The sequence below is a fragment of the Perca flavescens genome, chromosome 14, assembly GCF_004354835.1.
Source record: "Perca flavescens isolate YP-PL-M2 chromosome 14, PFLA_1.0, whole genome shotgun sequence".
NCBI lineage: Eukaryota > Metazoa > Chordata > Actinopteri > Perciformes > Percidae > Perca > Perca flavescens.
Genome location: NC_041344.1, coordinates 21,147,127 through 21,168,005, shown reverse-complemented (window position 1 = coordinate 21,168,005; position 20,879 = coordinate 21,147,127). Strand labels below are relative to the sequence as shown.

At 39.3% G+C, this 20,879-nt stretch overlaps 2 protein-coding genes across 2 annotated transcripts; one reads left to right on the top strand and one right to left on the bottom strand.

The window, feature by feature from the left end:
• ago2 (argonaute RISC catalytic component 2) lies at positions 1 to 16,257 on the bottom strand. Its single transcript, XM_028597211.1, has 20 exons — positions 16,040 to 16,257; positions 14,474 to 14,521; positions 11,510 to 11,690; positions 11,304 to 11,424; positions 10,980 to 11,161; positions 10,386 to 10,522; positions 10,167 to 10,301; positions 9,449 to 9,536; positions 9,187 to 9,334; positions 8,951 to 9,070; positions 8,164 to 8,286; positions 7,871 to 8,004; positions 7,235 to 7,419; positions 6,476 to 6,635; positions 6,236 to 6,326; positions 3,580 to 3,774; positions 2,568 to 2,702; positions 2,029 to 2,130; positions 1,602 to 1,801; positions 1 to 1,159 (listed from the first exon to the last, which is right to left on the bottom strand). The coding sequence occupies exons 1-20, from the start codon at positions 16,056 to 16,058 to the stop codon at positions 1,051 to 1,053; spliced, it is 2,613 nt and encodes an 870-aa protein (XP_028453012.1). The 5' UTR covers positions 16,059 to 16,257; the 3' UTR covers positions 1 to 1,050.
• Positions 16,258 to 16,748: 491 nt separating this feature from the next.
• dlx5a (distal-less homeobox 5a) lies at positions 16,749 to 20,284 on the top strand. Its single transcript, XM_028598071.1, has 4 exons — positions 16,749 to 16,902; positions 18,721 to 19,079; positions 19,497 to 19,681; positions 19,877 to 20,284. The coding sequence occupies exons 2-4, from the start codon at positions 18,722 to 18,724 to the stop codon at positions 20,189 to 20,191; spliced, it is 858 nt and encodes a 285-aa protein (XP_028453872.1). The 5' UTR covers positions 16,749 to 16,902; position 18,721; the 3' UTR covers positions 20,192 to 20,284.
• Positions 20,285 to 20,879: the final 595 nt, after the last annotated feature.

The window sequence follows — 20,879 nt, the reverse complement described above, 5'->3', positions numbered from 1 at the left end:
CATTAAAAAAAAAAAAAAAAAAAAAAAAGGATTTTGTTAAGTTCCCCTCTATGTTGATCTTTTATCAACATGGCTCAGACTACATTAGAAAGGTGTCCTTGTTGGGAACCGGTCCCAATACACCATGTCTTAGCATGGGAATAGGGTAACACAAGAGGCAAAAGAGGATACAGCTGCTGTTGTTTCAATCTCTATCTGAACACTAAAAGCCCTCATCCAGAATAAACTAAGTGTTGGTTCAAGGGTTGACAACAAATCTGATGCAAAGAATCCTTTGGTTATTTGTCACCAGATTTGGCATAAAATCAAGGACAAATACTGAAAACCCAGCAGACGTGGGACTAATAATTCATAGTTTTACACAGAAATGACAACAGAAAGGTGGTCTCAAATGGCACTTTTCATCACATAGTGCCCTATGTGAAATCACACAACCCTCAAATTCCTGATTGAAGTACCCATTTTGGTCAGTGCACTTTGCTTTGATTGGCTGATAAATAATATTTGTCAGAGGAGCAAATCTTTAGGCATATAAACAGTGAACAGGCCCCCTTATATTTTGATGAATGTGATCCTTCTCCCTTCAAGCACCAAGACCCTAACATACAATAAAAAACAGGAGGGTAAACGGCTTCTTCTAAATTATAAATCACCCCAATGTATAATGATACTGCCCACTAGTTTAGAAATTGTAGATTTCTTCTATCAGTGTACAAACTTTTCGTTTTCCTTTCATACTTTGAAACATATTTCCCTACAACAAATACAAACGCACACTAATGCACAAGATGTAAATAAAACCTCTTCCCGCTCAAACCCCATGAAAGAGGGATGCCTTTGCATCTTACAGTCTAATAGCTGGCTTGATTTGGGTGGGTCAGGGGCTGAAGTACAATTGAAGACATATGGGTAACTGGACAGGTATGTTAGGTAGGGAGATCACTATGTGAAACCACTGTGATGCTATCCACAGCTGACAGTAAGACAGCGAGGGGTAGTGTGTTCCGTCAGTGGGGTCTCTCACCCATGGCAACCTGGGGTTGTGTGCTCTCAGGCAAAGTACATGGTGCGCAGGGTGTCCTGGTGGATCTGAACGGCCTTGGCCAAGGCTTGTTGGTCACGCCCATTACTCTGGCCTGATGTATGACTGCCCTCGGCACTGAAACAGCAAAATAAAAAATAAAAAGTTGTAATTACACAAGTGTGAAAACTGTCATTAGTTTCGGTTTACCAGAATACTAAAAGGTGGCAAACACAGGAAATGGCTAATACCATACAACCATATTGTTTAGTATGCCAAAAAAAGATTGCGTATGCCCCAATACATAGCGTGTCAAATGTAGCATGCCAAAAATTCCAGGATGTCCTATTGCATCCAGTCGGATTTTGTAGTACGCAGGCCAGCATGCTTTTCTGGCTATTCGGACCCACAATTCTTTGTGCAGGATATTTGAGCAAGAAGGTCAATGTTCAAGGTGCAATGTTATGAATAATTAGTATGTCTCAATTGTGTGAATACTGCATGCAACAGTACATACTTCGAAGGGCAGCTACAGTTTGTATGAAAAGTGAAAAGAAAAAGTATGCAATTTGGAACTTACCTGTCGTGCTCTTTGTCCACCAAATGATAGCGAGCCCGGAATGCCACCAAATGGGCATAGTAAGCTGGTGCTGGGATGGAAACTGATCGGGTGCAGCGTACATAGGTGTGGCATAGCTGGTACGTTAGGACCTGCAGTTCATCTGAAGAGAAGTGGTTGTCGTCCCAGAGCACATGGTAATGAGACGGCCTGCTGGTACCCTGCAAGGTGTGATCATGGACGACAGGTGTTGCTTTTCTGTCCACGAGGAGAAACACTGCCTACACTATCAACAGTCTTATGCAATTGGCTAATTTGGCGGATGATCCATTTGTTTTTCATGTAAATTAAAAATCCATTAAATCTGACCTTAAACTTTAATTCCTTTCCTAAAATAATTCACAGGCACAGTTTCACTTTTTAGCTCAATTTCTGGATCAGAACTTACCTGAATGCCAGCGTGACTGCAAAGGTAGAAGTCAAATTCTGATGGGTGAGTGATTTTGGTGTCCACTGTGGTGCCTGCCGGAATGTTGCCACTCTTCCCAACCTGTAAAATAATAAGAAATAAAATAAAAATCATACAAAAATGCATTAGTGAGTTAGATGGTTGTCTTACAGGTTTGGACAACAAACTTAAATTTGGTGGGAAGCAAACATGAACCACAAGATTTTGACCTATACACAACTTCTTTTTTAAATGATTATAGAAAAGTCAATTTCCAGATATGTGAATGCCATTTCCAAGAACAGGTTTGAATGCTGGTGTACGCTAGTGTCACCAAATTAGTTATGATTACCTAGTTTTCCCAATATAGGAACATTGGATGAACATATTTTTCTACTGCTGGTTCACGTTTACAAGGTAACCGCAACTAAGTACTAAAACAATGGTTTGAGAAATGTGTGTGCGCTCCTTCATCTTTTTAGTTAGGTTTGCTAGAAAACTGACAAAACTCCCACTTCTACCAATAACACAATACTGACCCTCTCATTTCTGTCCATACAGAACAGTCTCGTGTGGTGTCTCTTCTGCACGACCACAAAAGTGATACCAGGCTGGTAGTCCTTCTCTAGTTTTATGCAGGCCTCGCGGATCGCCAGCAGTTCATGCTGAAGGACCTGCATCTCAAAAGATATTAAAAATTAACATGTAAAAGGTTAGATTTATGTACATGTATATGTATGAGTATATATATATATATATATATATATATATATATATATATATATATATATATATATATATATATATATATATAATAAAAAAATATATATATAAAAATAAATATATATATAAAAAAAAATATATAAAAATAATAATAAAAAAATAAAAAAAATAAAAATATATATATAGACACAAACACAGGAATTAACATTAAGCTCTGCTAAGTACATTTTTTTCTTGTACTGGTACTAGCGTCTAGGAATGCACTGATCGGATACTGATATGGGGTTGATACTGACCCAAATAGCTGGATCAGGTTTTGGTGCAATAGGGCCGATGTATTCAATTCAATTCTATGTTCATGTCTATATTGTGATTTTTGTTCTCTCCACTCCTGCATACATGCGCTTATCTGAAGAAAAAAAAAGCGTAGCTTACAGGACGGTAGCGTGCAGCTAACATGGCCACTGCCTAAACAAACAATGAACGGTAAAGCAGGTGGAGGGGACTGCATGGTGCGTTCAGGCGCCACTTGTTAACCTCTTGGCGCGTTCAGGTGACCCACTAGTAAACTCATGGTGCATTCAGGTGCACCTCATAATGATGTTGCCTTACACATAAAAGAATGATTCCAGTTCCACCCACACTGGGAGGCATACAGCTTATTGGCATCGGATCAGTAATCTGTATCAGCTGATTCCTAAAGCCCAGGTATGGGTATCGAGAATGAAAAATTTGAATCTGTGCATCCCTACTAGTGCCGAAACATACTTGTCAATATTTTACTTATATTGATAGTTTATTCTGCATCATCCCTGATATGTGTATCACCTGGTTGAATTGGCCCTCAGAGATGCCATCGCGGTAGTAGATGATTCTGGTGGGCTTGAAGCGGGTGGACTTGTAGAATTGGATAAGCAGCTCCCTCACCATGGTGGCCAAGTCCTGGATGATGTCCTGACGGTGCTGCTGCACCCGCACTGTGGCACAGTATCTGCTGGGATGGGCATCCATACTACCAACAACCTGAAAAGGAAATATCATTTAGTATCAAATGAAAGGATTGACTTATGGGGTTTTCTGCTGCAGCTCAGCCACACAATAACTGGTTCTGCCATAAAATCAAAACAATTACTTGAAAGAAGCTTTAAAGTCCCCCTCCACCCAATAAATGTGATTGATGAGAGAGAAATAGATAGAGAGATAGAGAGATAGATAGATAGATAGCAGGGCTCGACATTAAGGCTTGTCCGCTTGTCCGGGACAAGTGGATTTTTTGTAGGGCAAGTGGAAGAGAAATTTACTTGTCCCACTGGACAAGTTAAAACTCAAACAAAATAAAATGCCATGTTAGTTCACGTTATGTGCCACTCATTACGTCTAGGTTACCGATTTGAAACAATACATTTTTCCCCCCACAATCCCGGGCAGCTGACCCAGCGGTAGTCGGTCAGCGGGCTGCCAACTTTAGACCCAGCCCGCTGTTCAGCTCGCTCTCTGTAAGCAATGCAGCATGAAAGCACGGCGAACCTGCCGGTGTTAGTTAGCTAATGTTAGCTTGCTAACTCCGCCTTAACGTTACCTCCTCGCCACATCGTTGACAGAAAACAAGAGACCCGGTGCTAATACGGCACCGGTGCCTTAATGACCGTTATCTACCGGACCGAATTGCAACGCAGATTTTGGTGCCACTGAAATGCCAGCGCTTCTCTCTGATGCTCCGAAAACGGACAAGGGAACCTAAACATCGCCGCATGTCACGTTAGTTAACATTACACTTGGCAGCAGGTAAAGTTAACCTACGGTTAACTAGCAGCTAGAGTAAACACGGTTAAAATGCTGACAGCTAAACGGTGTAAAAGTGTGACTGTATTTCACTGGAGCTGCTCCCCCCGCGACCCGACACCGGATAAGCGGACGAAGATGGATAGATGGATGGATGGATGGAACGCATGACGTTGTAGCTGCTGTTGTTGGAAAAACACAATTGTTGCGTTCACTTGAAATTGGCCTCGCCATACTCGTGCTGCATTCAAAGCTGTTGTAAAATACCCTTTTCCCATCCAGAGGTCGTTTTTGCCTTTCTATAATGTCGTTTTTTTGTGCTCCTTTTTGAAACAAATAAATAAATAACATGCTGATTAAATATCAGGTAATAATCCTTATGTAAAGTAGCTACAGCTTTTAAAGGATCTCTAAATCAGCCTCTGCTGGTAGAAATTAGTGAAATTGTATAAAAAAAAAAAATTTGTTAACACCAACATTAAGTGGCAAAATCCATTGTTATGTCTACAAAATTATTTTAGATATAGTATAAGTTCAAGTTTAAGTCACCACTACGTCTGGTCAAAATATTGACTTAGTATCTCAGAATATAAACTAAGAATCTCAAAGTAATGAGAAAATGTAAAATATTGCTTTAGAATCTCAATATATTGACTTAGTATCTCAATATATTGACTTATCTTAAAATATTGACTTAGTATCTCAATATATTGACTTATCCCAAAATATTGACTTAGTATCTCAATATACTGATTTAGTAACTCAGAATATTGACTAAGAATCTCAAACCAATGAGAACATTTAAACTATTGACTTACAATCTTAATAAATTGACTCAACATCTCAAAGTATTGACTTAGTATCTCAATATATTGACTTAGTAACTTAGAATATTGACTGGGAATCTGAAAGTAATGACAAACTTTAAAATACTGACTTAGAATCTCAATATATTAACTTCTGCACACCGGCGTGCAACATATTACTTTGTACTATGAAGTCTGGAGATCCTTTTTTCTTGTTGAATGGGAAATCTATTGTTGGGACACGTTTGTTTCTACTGTTTCAACTAAATTGTATTAATGCTGATAGTGTTTGGATGCTTTCAACGGTTTGTTCGAATTCTTCATTAGCAAAACAATTTTTTTTTATAAAATGATGACTCTTTACCCGGACAAGTGACTTTTGTGCATGGACAAGTGAAACGTAAATGTAGCTAGTGGGTAGTAGGGCGTTTGTGTCACATTGAATGCTATCGCTACGTGGTTAACCGTGCTAATATGGTCAACCGTGCAAATGCAGTCAATACGGCTTCACTGTGGAAAACATCGCACCTCCCTGATAGCCTCTGTGAGTAACCCCGCTAGCAGCATTGTTGACCGTGTTAGCACCGTCAGCCACGTTAGCTGCCTCCCCAGCTCTATCATCTCCACGGCTGCGCGTGTCCCCACACGGCCTGTATCTTGATAGATGTAGTCGCTCTTAGCGAGCTCATAGACTTAACTGTTATGTGTGGACTGGGGCATGTGAAGGCATCGCGCAAGTTAAAGCTGCCAATCTACAGACGACACACAGTCGACACCTGCCTGCAATTACATCTTAAAGCCAAAGCTGCCACTAGAAACAACTTAACTTAAATCTTAAGGAGAACAACTTTAACTATTTTGTAAAGGGTAGATGGGCATGTTGTGTTGTTACTTACAGCAGCGATGGAAGGCTTTTTTCCATCTCCTGCAGGCGGATGAGTCACATCTGCACCAAGGAAGATCACTGGCTGCTGGAAAACCAATGGCCTGGAACAAGAATGCAGAGTGTAGACACAATTGAAATTTAGCACAAAAAAATATATTTTCAAAATGTGGATAAAAGTTGATAGGTGTCACATTACAAAGATATACTAATTGATTCATTTCAGGATTTTATTATTAGTATCTTCACTAACCTGCCCTGCGGGAGGAGGATGTTATTGACACCGCCCAGCTTGACATTGATCTTCAGACAGAGGTTGGAGAGGGTCTGAGGTGTTGTCTTTTGAACATTCTTCACCTGCACACACTGTGTGGCCATGCCAAGTACCGTGTCCCCAACACGTTTTACCTCAGCTGCAACACACATCAGGACCATTAATATATATCAATTAATTAAACAAAGCAGATAGGAAGAATGTAGCTTTATTTGGACTGTATTTCCTTGTGGTTATTTCCCAAAAGCAGAAATAGAAGCATGTTGTTTGCTCAGTTTGAGACCAACTACCGGAGCTTCAAATATAACCTTCTCTCTCCTTAATCACACAAATCCGCACAGATTTGGAAAAGTGTTTTGTTTTAAGCAATGCCTTGCAGCTGCAAAAACTTTAGTATAAACATCAGGAGTTTGTGATGTCAGTTAGCATGACAACTAAAACTATCCAACCTTAATTGCATGCTGTCATAGCATTATTATTAAAGTCAATTTGATCTCTAAAAGTCAATTTGATCTCTACAAATAGATAAATACTTGTGAAGAACAGTGATCCATAACTCTAGCAAAATAATCATTAGAAATAAGCGATAGAAAACTTTAACCTGTGGAATCAGCAAGATGTTTGCAGTTTGAAAGAAGTCAGTCAGGATTTGACTTGACAAAAAGTCCTGCATGTATCTTATCTCTGTTGCAGGAATATAAATCATGCAGGAACAGACTGCATGAGTGGATCCCTCACCGTAGACGGGCGTCTTCCCCGGTAGGATGACGACCACCAACTGGAGGCCCTGGTAGGTGTACTTCAGGTGCCTGAACATGGGCTCCACACTGTCCGCTCCCTGGGCGTACTTACAGAAGCAAGGCTGACCCTGGATGGGCATGCCTGCATCCCTAGAGATCTTCCTCAGCTGATCTGTGAATGCTCTGAGACAGATTAGGAAGTTGTTTATTCACAATTCAGTTAGATTTAGAGGTTTAGGTTGCAAGAGAAAGTAATAGACAAACATCAAAGAAAGAACAAGTCCAAGTCCAGTTGTGAGCCCCCTGAGCTACCTTGACTTGAGTGTTCAAAAATCAATAAATCCAACTACTTAAATGCTTCTTTTAGCTTAACAATACTGCATGTGGAAAATTAAGGACATGGTTTACTCTGATAAAAACTAGCCTGTTGAGCTAACTCTGGCTCATTTACAGTTGCTTTGCGGTTAATTAATGTGCATTGTCCCTGTCAAACAAACAAATAAATGAAACCACAATGTATCTTAAAAAAAAAAAAAAGAAGACAAAACCCAGATACAATGGGACGTTTATGTCTGCTCAAGAAGCACATGTACATAATGACATTAAATACATGCACTTTATGTATCTCACTTACTTAAGCAGGAGTTCAGTGCACTGCCTCTGTGGCGCAAAGCAGGCGATGGCCCACACTTTGATCTCAATGCCAGTGTGGAACTGTTTGTTCCTCATGTCCCATACTCCCTGGATTGGTGTGGCTATTGCTTTGTTCTGCAATTTGTAATGACAGCAGCCTTATAAGTGCTTGTCACAGTACACAATATGAAGTCATTCCAATACAGATCAATTCATTTGAGTTGTAGCTACATGCAAAAAAAAAAAAAAAAAAAAAAAAAACTATCAATACATCCAAACTGGTGATCAACATACCCTGCCTCCATACAGAATGGAAGGTGCTTGAAGGACACGGCCATTCACTTCTGTCATCTCATCCCTCACCATCACTCCAAATTCACGAACATAAGGGTCAGTGTTGAAATTGGCACTTCTCATCTATAATAAATAAAAATAAAAATGAAAAAAACAGCAGTTGATTAAATGTAAATGTCATCTGAATTCCTGCAAACTTAACCAAGTTAAGATTTCAGTTTGGATTTCTTCAACTGTAGTCATGTTATATAAAAGCCCTTTCATATAAAATGTATATAGCTTCGCACTAAAATCATTCATATAAAAAATTCAATTAATATCACTAATCCTTAGTTCAAATTAGCCTAACTTTCTAAGCAGAAATCTCAATGTGTTGCTGTGGCAGTGTTGGCGTGAATCCACACGCAGTATACAGTATACCGTACGCAAATCTACAATATGATGGCTGAAAACTATAGTACGAGCCAAGTATGACCGAGGTCATGAACCTTCTACTCCAGTAGCCGATCAGCAAACACCGCCAAGCCTGTGCTTGGCATCAAACTGAAAAACTTGGCAACACGGGCAGAAACTTTTTCTTATCTCACCAAAGCAGTCAACTAAAGCCTATTTTTGAAAATCAGTCAAGCAAACAGGACGCCTAGCCACCGAATCTTTATATGTTTTGGAACCATTTCTGTTCTTTTCCTTTGCTGCTACAAATTTTCTTGACTGAATATTGGACCATTGTGTTCGTGACAGTGGCAATACTGTGCATTCAGTCAACCTTTATCTCACAACAACTTACCAATTTACTAATCTCGTCCTGGCGGTCTGGAGCTGATCGGGCTGTGGCACGAATCATAGTGGAGGTCTGATTGTCTGTCAGCTTTTTTATGCAGCGCTGTCCTGCCACTATGTTACACACCTGTAGAAACACACACAAAACAGGTTTAGAGGGAAAATCAATATTAAATAGGGTACTTTTTCAAAAAGTACCCTATTTAAGTTAAATAAATAAGTACAGGGGGTAGTGATGCTTACCTCTAGAGGTAGGTAGGTGTGCTTCTGCTCCTGTCCCACCTGTAGACACGGAAGGTGAGGGTATCTCAGAATGAGCTTGTACTTGTCTTTGAAGTACTGTGCTACTGTGCATTCAATAGTTTGGCCGTTCTCCTGCTGCAGGGGGAACCTAAGGGGAAGCACACAGCAGAAAATTAAGAGGAAGAAAAATACAGCAATTCTTTTTTTTCATATAATCTGACAAATTTATCGACAACATGATGGTATAGAAGAGCTTTCCTACGTTTGGTGGCTGGCTGGTCTTCTGGTCACGTTGCACACTCTGTACTTCCTCTTCATCTGCCCACAGTGAGTGATCTCCACCTTCAGGCCTGGAAGGAGGAATCCCGATGAAGGATAACACGATTACAAAAATAACCAAAAACTAAAATAAAAGCTAATTTTTAATGGCCTGTGACAAAAGACATAGGTCACAACTCCTTACTGGAAAAAAACCTAGAGTTACCGCCTTGTGGTAGTATGCCCACGCCAACCAGTGAAGTTGCAGTTTAAATCCATTTCTGTCCAGGTTCATATATTATGTAGTGTAGACTTTGAAGCAATTTAATAAAAAGCTATTAACTGTATTTTTGGCAAAACATGGATCTCACACACACACACACACACACACACACACGATCTGTACAAGCACTACAGTTTCAAGGTGGGCACCCAAGATTAGTGTCACATATAGAGAATCCGACCAAATGTGAAATATGGTCAGAATCTTCTGTTCCAGAGCTATGGCCTTTAATTATGCCAGAAAAGGGATTTTGCTGAAAAAAATATGATGTTGACCTTTTGGATATTAAATGTCATCACTTCATTGTTGTATTCTATTAGACATTTGTGTGAAATGTTGTCATAATTGGCGTAGAAATTCTTGAGTTATGACAAAAAACGCTTTTTGTGAGCTTTGACTTCCAAAAATCTAATGAGTTCAGCTGCTGAGCTTAACTTACCTTTGATTTCCTTTGTAAATTTCACTCGTTGAGAGTCTGTTAAGGGCTTCTGTTGTTCTTCAATGCTTTTGAAATCTAAGACCTCACACATGAACTCAATTACGGGCTGGGCTTTGTAGAATGCAGTGGCAGAAACTGCAAACAAAACAAGCACACAGGTAAGATTCATAGAAACAACTTTACTTTATACAACTTGTTTGCAATCAGCAGGAAAGTTACCATCAATGTTGAGCATCATTTTCCAAAGGGAAGGCCTGACAGACTGGTGAAAGCCAAACCACACCTCTCTGCCACCACCGAGGGGGTTCGAACATCCCTCTGAGGGAGTGAAGAAAGAGCGGCCCACCGGGGTATACCTGTAACAGGACAGTCAGTCGTAAAACTTGATTAACATGTTCTAAAAAACACAAGTTATTCAACAAACTGGTTAAGATAACAAACCCTTAATAAAGAATACAATTAAACAGAAGTCTTAACTCTCTACCTTTCAGTTAGAAAGCCTTCATCCCAGTGGTACATTAATTTGGTTTCTGTATTTGAATACAACTGGGTAATTACTCATATTGTGCGACCAGATTTTCACTTATTTCAATGGACTCTGCAGGTCTGCACCTCACAGCATATTGAAAGCTTTAGAAGGATAGTCAGATACAAATTAAAGTACATCTCATTTGTAATTAGTGCTAAAACATCCACTGTAGTCATTTGACTACAACAGGCATAAGGTTAGCCATTCATTTATACTTTTTTTTTTTTTTACAACAAATATGGGATAATCATAATAAATGAATAATTGTTCAATAATAAACCCACCTCATAGAGGGCAAATGTCTCATGACCACATCCAAGGCTTGGACAGTCTCAAAGGGGACGCTGGGTAGCCGCCCTGATAGTGCCTCGTGTAGCGCTTGCAGGCTAACGCAGGACATCCACTTGATGGAAACTTTGAAGCTGCGGTCCTTGCCTTCACCAGGAATGGTTACCTCAAGCTCCACCTGTGTGGGAGATGGGCAAGAAATGAAAAAGACAAGAGGCACCGCTTTGATATTTTAAGACTAACATTTTTTAACAAATTTTTAAGCAAATTCTTACAAAGTGGAGATTTTATTGTTGCAAGTTGTTCTGAATAATGCATACTTTGTCTCTGCCTATGGGCAAGGGCATGGCAGTGTAGAGATTCTTCCTCCCGTCATATACTGGCTTTCGATCACCAAAGATTTGTGTTTTAAAGTGCTGGACCATGTGCTCCACAATTTCACTGAGAACAAAATGAAACCGATAAATTATATTCCAACAACTGATCTACCACATGCCAAAGGCTGAAGAATGAAGTATATACATACCGGTTGACCCTCCTGGGGCATTTCTCAGGCTTGATGTCAATGTCATAATGGTAGACCTCCAGTTTGGGGATTTCCATCTCGAAGAAGTTGGCCTGGAGCTTGATTGTCCTGCCCATGGTGCCAAAGTCCGGCCGTGATGGTGGCTTGAACACATATTCTGGCACTGGGGAGGATGGCGGGTCTACAACAGGGGGGTCAAAAGTTGGAAAGGTGCAAATTGCTTTATTAGGATCACATTAGACATAGAGATGGCCAGATACCACTTTTTTGCTTCCCGATACAGATACCTGAACTTGCGTATCGGCCGATACCGAGTACCGATCCGATACCAGAGTGTCATATATTTCATTATGTTTTAACAGCTGTATACTACTATCCCTGTATGGATGTGATATGATTTCTATCTTTGTTGTCGGTCTGGCTCAGGTTAAACTCTTTGTGAAACATGAACAAACACAAACAATGAATGCCCCAGAACTTTCTTTTATTCTCCAGTTTGACAGTCAGTTATAACGGAAAAAGAACATAAATAAACTGCTATAATGTAGATTTTCTTTAGGGCTTTATTACGTGGTATCGGATCGGTGCATAAACTCCAGTACTTCCCGATACCAGCGTTTTAGGCAGTATCGGAGCCGATACCGATACTGGTATCGGAACATCTCTAATTAGACAGACATCAAACATTTCCATCAAGGCCCAATTAGTATGTTTTCACCCAATATAAATAAAAAAAAAAGAAATATATATATATATATATATACATACATACATACATACATACATACTGTATATACATATATACACACATATATATATATATATATATATATATATACATATATATATATATATATATATATATATATTTATTATACACACACACACAAGAGGTATGTGCACATAAATAACTACAGTATCACTTACAAATAGCAAAAATAAGTATTGTGCGTTTTTCAACTGGTCATAATGAAAAATAAATTTGTTTTTCTCCAGTTAAACAGTTTTGATATTAACACATTACCAAAGGAATGACAATGCCAAATTAGAGATGTAAAAGGTTTTCTTTTTAATGGTTCCCTGTAGCAAAAACAATCCAAGAGCTGTGTGTGACATCTCTCAACTAATTCTGCACATCCTGTTCAGCCATGTCAACTAGTAGGCTGTGGTGGCCTAAAGGTTAGAGAAGCAAGTGTGTGACCGGGAGGTCGTCGGCTCAGTCTCCGGACAGTGACTATCGAGCTTGTGAGTAGGGCTGGGTGATATGGACCAAAAGTCATATCCCGATATATTTTGGCTGAATATCGATATACATCCCGATATTTTTTTCCGCAAAGCGAGAGCAGTTCAGTCAAAGTCAAGTATGACATGTCACAAGTAGTTTCATAGAAACCGGCTATTTCAGTGAACAGTGGCAAAATCAAATGAATAAATAATAAACAGGTTTCTTCACCTTGTTCATGATTTAAATGCTCAGCTGTTCAAATAACAATATAATGTAAACATAAATACTGTATAACAACAGGAGTAACTTTTTTTTTTTTTTTTTTTTTTTTTTTTTTTTAAATCAAAGCTCCATAAGGTGCACATTTAAATAAAAAAAAAATCTTAAATAAAAACAGCCTATAAAATAAAAGAGGCCAAGTTCCGAAAATGACATCACTTTACTGTAATGTAGCCTTTAAAACCAGGAAAAGACACTTATGTCATATCACAATATCCAAAATCTAAGACGATATCTAGTCTCATATCACGATATCGATATATCGCCCAGCCCTACTTGTGAGTTGGCTGGCATCAATGAGCTATGTGAGTATTTGGTAGCCTCGTGAGACCGTCCTGATCTCGCGAGCTCCAGTTTTCCACTCGCAGATCAGTCTGGCATCTTGAGGCAGAGAAAATTTGGAGCCGTTAGCCAAACGACCGGGCCAATCAGCGTTGGTTTTGAGGTGGGTTAGGTGGTGATAGACAGATGGTTTATCCAATCAGCTAACCAGTATTTTCAGACAGCGGTAGCCCTAATTCTGTTAGCCGCTCGCTAATGCTTTTTTTCTCTTGGATCCTTCTTTTGGAATATGGTCCGGCAACCTGAAATGGTGCCTTTTATTCCTAAATTCTCGTTACACAAACGGCAAATCTCCTTTACCGACATGTTGCTTGTATGCTGAGCTAACGAGCTATGCATTGCCTGCAGCAGCAGGGGCGGGCTTGTGGTTGTATTTTCATACGCTTCGTGGATCTGATTGATTTGGCCCATCTATCACCAACATAGGTGATAAACAGATGGTTCATCCAATCAGCTAACCAGTATTTCCACCCCTTCCCAAAAGTTCTCCAACGGAAAGTTCCCAGATGGATATGCCGAGCAAATGCGAAGCAATCCATCTGGCGGAGTCAGGTTAAGTATTTGGACCTTCCCAGCTCCAAATCAGAAGTTTGTTTAGATTCTTTGAGGTGTCATCCATTCTTGTATTATCCTGGAGAAAATACACTAGGCTTTCATCACTGAACCAAGAAGCTCCATATCTGCAACTTCAGGTATAACAGTAAGACTGTCAGGGCACACTTAATTGCCCTCAGTGCCTTATCTTTGTGCTCCAGCTCTGTTCATTCAAACAGAATAACACCCATAAAACCTAGTAACATATGGTGACTATTATTGACTAACCTTTATTGTGTAAAAATGCATTGCCATTCAGAGCACAAAATAAGGTGCATTTAGAGGAACTTGACTATTTAGAAAGACATTGTTTTCTTGAAAATATCACCTACAGCACCAAATTGCGTGTCCAATTTCCAGGACAATTCCTTTATTCAGTCAGAAGGTTAAATTGTACTTCAGATGAGTAGCCTACATACTGTAATGTTTGAACAATGTAAAAATGCCAGATGTTGCAACTTACACTGGACACCAATGATGGGACCAGTTTAAGGCTTGAACGCACAAATATGGGAGAAGCTTACCAGAGCCGGTTGATCCAGAGGAACGGGGTCCCTCTTGCATCTCGGTGACTACAGATGATAAATATAACATGTAATGATGAATGCTTAAAAATCCACTTTCTGATACACACTGTACTTATATACTTAAATAGAGTGGTAAAAACATACATTTGAGTCAATTAAAACATGATAGAAATCGAGGTTTACAGCTTAACAAGTGAACACAAACAATTTACTTATGTAGCAAGTGGCAAAAAGAGGCAAAGTACATTGTGCTATTCATCTGTACTCGTACATTTCCATTGAAAACACTTGCTTCATTTCAGTATGTCTTGCTCTCTTATCGCTTCCACAACACCATCGTCCACAATCAAGGGCGACTTTTCCAAACTCTTATCAATATGCACACAGAAGGAATCAAGCAAGCTGGCAATCTAACTCTGCTGAAGCCACCCATTCTCCTGGAAATAGCCTGATCCTACACGCAAAAATTAATTAAAATTAAAAGAAAACAGAGCTCCATCCAGCAGCATAGAAAACAAACCCTAAAGCAATTAATAAATTCAAGAGAAATATACTGATTGTTTATTCCTCAGGATAAAAACCCAACGACAGAGAGAAACCCTTATATAGTAAAAGCTGCAATATTCTAACATAGTTAGTCTAACTGCTAAATAAGAGTTAAATGTATTTATTTCTTATAGTGTATTTTACATAAAGTTGCATTGTAATATTTCTATTCTATATTTATGTCTTTAACTGTTGCAGTACTTTGCTCTATTGTTTATTCCGTTTACATAGGTTTATTGTGTGCATCCAACACAAATACATCCAAGGCAAATTCCATGCAAGTGAAAATTTACTGGCAATAAATCTCATTCCGATTCTGAACTGCTTAAACTATAACTGTAACGTTACCTAGCCTCAGTCAAACTTCATATGCCTACTTCTCGTCATCCCCTTATATGTTCAATGTCACAAAGTCCGTGGTACATTGACAGAGCAATATGATGGCGTCGAGAATGTTTTTTTTTTTTATCGTGGACATAAACGATGCAACATAACTACATTAACCAAATTTAAGTTGCATACTGTTAGCTAACCATAGCTAAAATTGGTGATGAGATTAGATAGCATGGTCGGCCGCTAAATATTGCTTTAACTCTGTACTTAGTGTTAAACTGCGAGACAGTCATAACAAAGATCACCGTGTTTATACTTGTATGATTTAACAAGAAATATATACGCCAATCGATCCCACGTCGTAAAATTACACCGGGATGCTAAGTAACAACAAGTTCAGAAAACGAGGCACCGTTGAAGCTAACTTGGCTAACAGCAGCTTCTTGTTGTTGCACGCTAGCTAGCTAAGCTTGCCTCTACTACTAATGCCTCCACTTAAGACTGGGACGACATGTTCTTGATCAAAGCATTTGTTGAGTTTTATAATAACAATAATAATAGTAAGGCAAATGACAGAAGTCGAGACTGTGTTTCAGCAATATAGCAGCTAAATGCTGCAACTAGTGTGTTAATTCTTGCTAGCTGCATCACTTAGCCGATGCTAATGTTAGCTGCACCACTTACCTCCAGCAGAGGAATACATTTTGTCGAGTTTTTAAGCGTGTCGTGGACGTACAGATACTCCACTTTATTTTGGACAAATTCCACTTTAACTCATGCGTAGTCGAAAAGTTGTATATACAAGAGCGAGAGAGGAAGCTCAGTTCGGAAATAAAGATATTTAGTTAGCCAAGTGGTAAATATTTGGAGTCTCTCATCCTCGGCACGGCCCCATCCCCCCAACACACAAAACGGGAGCCGAGAGAAAAGATAGCACAGAAAAGACCCATGCAGCAAGTGGTTTCCCTCCCTTCTACTTCCGTCTTTGGTACCGTTAAGCAGCCTAAAACTTTATGGTTCTACTTTTTTGTATTTTTTATCTCACAGATGTATTTGTTCCACACGCGCAATAGCTTGAGTTGTTAAAAAGCTAGTATTCGTGACATCTATCGAAGCTTGACACTTCTGTAAAAGAAAAATACAACAAGTACAATGTGTGCTGTTTCGGTATAAATTATTTACAGTTTAGATAAACTGACATTTATCACACATTCATGCTATTAGTTTCATAAAGTGACACGCGTAAAACGCTTCAAATTTGCTTTAAGGGACAACGTTTTATGTGATTCGGAGGGGAACTATCTTGTTAGTTGAACTCTTCAGTGACGTCAGACGCATCAGGCGCAGTTTAAATCTAACAACAGTAAAGGCAGTTTTTCTGTTTTCTATTACAAAACAAAAAGCACGACCCTGTATAATGTGGCATACAACACTGGCCTAGTTTAAAAAAAAAAACTTGTCACAAGCAAGACACCACAGGAAGATCGTGGCCTCGATGGGGGGAGTGTTTCCCTATGTCAATGGTGTTGCCGGGGTACCAATGTCAGGTAACACATTTATTAGTATTTAAATAATCTTCCATCATTTAGCCCCGTTTACGTTATTGATACAAGAAAAGCATAGCAATGTGTGCAGAAGGTTCAACAAGGCAAAGTAGTTTGTTGAGGTTACTTGTCGGCTTGAAGCAGTAGAAAATCAATAGAACTACAATTTAGACATGTAGGCCTATATTTTATTTCTACAGGCGGTAGGCTACAGTAATAAAAGCACTGGTCTTACGGTACACAGTTAAGGATTGAACGGTATAAGAGACATTTTCAAAAAAAAAACTTGAGTTGTGAAAAGAAAGTAATGAAAGAGCAATGAAAAAGTAATATATATAGGCCTATATGCCATAATTGGTATAGGACTTAGTAGGCTAATAGTAGAAACATAGGCTATAGACTGGACATGAAAGCATCAGACTTATTGCAAATGTAAAGTGAGTGCAGTTAGAAAAGCCTGGTCTCCACAGTGAACTCTTCCTTCCTTTTCCTGCACTGTGTATACTGGGTACAATGTACAATGATGGCTACTGGCAATATACTGGTACAATGTAATGCAATGTATCTAGTATTGGTGATTTCTATCCTCACACATTTTGCCCTAGATAAAGCCTTTTGGTTTGTTCATTTTAGTTTAGGTTTTATCAAGCTTTTATTTTGAATAATTGCGTGTTGTCCTTCGTTTTTATTAGGGGGGTAATAAGGTGAGAACATTCCTTATCTATTTTTCTGTGTCAATATTATATTTCTTGTCGGTTTGCCACTAGGCTGAGCGTAGAGTGCAGCGCGCCAGTTTGCCCACTGGTCGGCGCTGTTCACCACTGAATGTGTAGACTGAGGGGCTAAGCGTTGATTTTGCATCCTCTGCAGCATGTTTTAAGATGAGATAAGATACGGCGAAGCTTGAATTATCCCTTTGGAGAAGCTGGTCAATTTTGAATTTTTTTTAAACATGCCAATCAAAGAGCAGTTGGCATGAAAAAAAAAAAAAGATTGTTAGGTATGGAATATATTTTATATAGCACATTAAATATTGGATCCGCTGATAATATATTGGACATTTAACACTGTTAGATGTAAGTCTATTTTTTCAGGAATGGGCTAGAATATCTAATTAGGTTTAGCCTATGTGGCTATTAAAACAGAAAATAGTAACCAATGTGCTCAATAATAAGCTATTCTGTTGTATGTAGTCCTATTATTTATTTTTAATGTGAGATGATTGAAACATTTGATTTGATGCTGTCATTTTGGGGTTATTTTGGCTGTAAAAAAGAAAAAAAATAACGCTGATTTTGATTTTTATAAAAAATGCATATATATAAAGAATAACGAAGACAAACGTAATAGGCTAAGTCTTACAGCAGGTGGCCGTTTTGGCAAATGAGGTTTTGTCCCTCTAATTCATCCTCCTGAAAACGTCGATTGGTGACACGGCCAACACTTTAATTGCTTCCATTGATTGATAGTATAAAAACACAACAATGCAGCCTCATAGCCCGGGTGGTTTCCCCCCTATAAGAAAACTGGCTGAGTGAATTGGGTGTAGCTGTGTGTGTGTGTATGTGTGTGTGTGTGTGTGTGTGTGTGTGTGCGCCTTGGCCAATGGAACCAGATCCTCCCTGCAGTGCGTAAGAGCACGATTTAGGATTTAACCAAGTCTTTGCTGCGGGGCTGGCTGCAGTCTTCACCAGAGCCCGACGGCCCGAGAGCATTTCAACAATGCCAGTGTAGTTTTCACACCACTTTGGAGTCAAACTGCCTCGTTTTTTGTTGTTGTTGCTAATCAAATAAAACAAACTCACGCGTTTACTCTCGAAGTATGACTGGAGTATTCGACCGGAGGATTCCGAGTGTAAAAACTACAGATTTCCAGAGCTCCTTTCAACTCTCCACCATGCACCACCCGTCTCAGGAATCTCCTACTTTACCCGAGTCCACCACCACGGATTCTGGCTACTACAGTCCCGCCGGTGGAGTCCCTCACGGCTACTGCTCGCCCAGCTCCACCTCGTACGGGAAGCCTCTCAATGCCTACCAGTACCAGTACCCGGGTGTAAATGGATCCGCTGGAAATTACTCGACAAAGTCCTACACTGATTACAGCTCGTACACGACCCCCGCCTACCACCAGTATGCTGGGACTTACAGCAGAGTGCAAGCCCAGCCGAGTCCACAAGGTAAGGCCTGCATATTTCCCCATTATAATAATATTATAGGCTATATATAAAGAACAGAGTATTTGTGGATAATCACATATACTTACTGAATAACCGAATTGTCAAATGTCATCTTGTTTTATAATTTATTTACTATTTTTATTCTATACAAATCCAAACTGCAACCTAAAGCTAAATGAGGACATCTATTGTCAATTATGTTGTTATTTGAAACCACGTCATTCAATGTGATTTTTAATTAGCCTATTACGAGAATACACGTGCTTTCCTTGTTTGCCAGCATAAATAATATGGTTAATGAAATTGGATTTTCTTGGAATTTAAGAGATATAGGCGACGACACCCACACAAACTATAAAAAAAAAGACTCTTTGTAATAAGAACACATGCTTATTATTGTTGTGATTATTTTAATAGAAAAAGAGATAAGCGAGCCTGAGGTAAGGATGGTGAACGGCAAGCCGAAGAAAGTGAGGAAACCCCGGACAATCTACTCCAGCTTCCAGCTGGCCGCCCTGCAGAGGCGGTTTCAGAACACACAGTATCTGGCGCTGCCGGAGAGAGCCGAGCTGGCTGCCTCGCTGGGACTCACGCAAACACAGGTGGGATTTTAGATCTTTTTTTTTCTTAAACAATTTACATTATTTTAAATGTATATAATGTCGCTTCGTTTAAAATAATAGCCGTTTTGGTGTGCTTTGTTTCTGTGCGCATTTACGCGCCGTGTCTCTTCTGAATCTATTGTTTCTGAGGTTACATTTGAGATATTAATGCTCTTGTTTTTCGCTCTTTTCCAGGTCAAAATTTGGTTCCAGAACAGGAGATCAAAACTGAAGAAGATTATGAAAAACGGAGAGCTTCCACCGGAGCACAGCCCCAGCTCCAGCGACCCCATGGTGTGCAACTCTCCACAGTCCCCGGCCGTTTGGGACACACAGGGCCCCTCCAGGCCGCACAGCCTGCAGCCACAAAACATCAACACGACGGCTTCTAACTTTTTGGAAAACTCGGGGTCATGGTACACCTCAGCCGGCAGCTCAATGACTGCCCACCTGCAGACCCCTAACTCGATACAGCACTCGTTGGCTCTTGGAGCGGGGACGTTATATTGAAGAAAAAAAAAACCCTGTTGTTCATTTCAAATCTTTTTTTCTCCTTCTATGGGACTCGTGTTCAAATTTCAGAGGAATATGCAATGTATTTGATGACAGTCATAGACGAAACGTGTAAAATGTGTAAATGTGTGCATGTAATTTATTGCATTTTGGAAGACTATTAAACGTTTAAATGGACAATGGAACTTTGATACCTCCGGCCTCACTGCAGTCTCTTGTTATTTTAACCCTCAGTTATTTACACTGAAAATCACGACGAAGACATACAGACATAAATAATGCTTGTGAGCCTCAGGTGACATTTCCACAAGGTTGTAAATCACAGCTTCTCCGTATTGTGATGGATCTAGAACATGTCGTAAATCTTTGTAGTTTTCATTCGTCATAACACCCACAATTTATATTTGTTCTGTGAGTTATATATATTTTTCAGATATTTTTTAAAATATTACGCAGACAAACTTAACAATGGTTTTGGACATGAGGATGAACTATCTGCTTTTTGGGAAAGAATGTGCCTTTATTTTCCTTTTTTATTACTGGGCTCATTTGTTAATCTACATTTGCGATTGTGAAAGACTTACAGTACAAATGTATGACTTTATTAAACAGACCTTAAGCAAAAATGTGTTATTGTAAATACATTTTTGAGAAAACGGCTACAGTGTGTACCACTGTAAGGCTT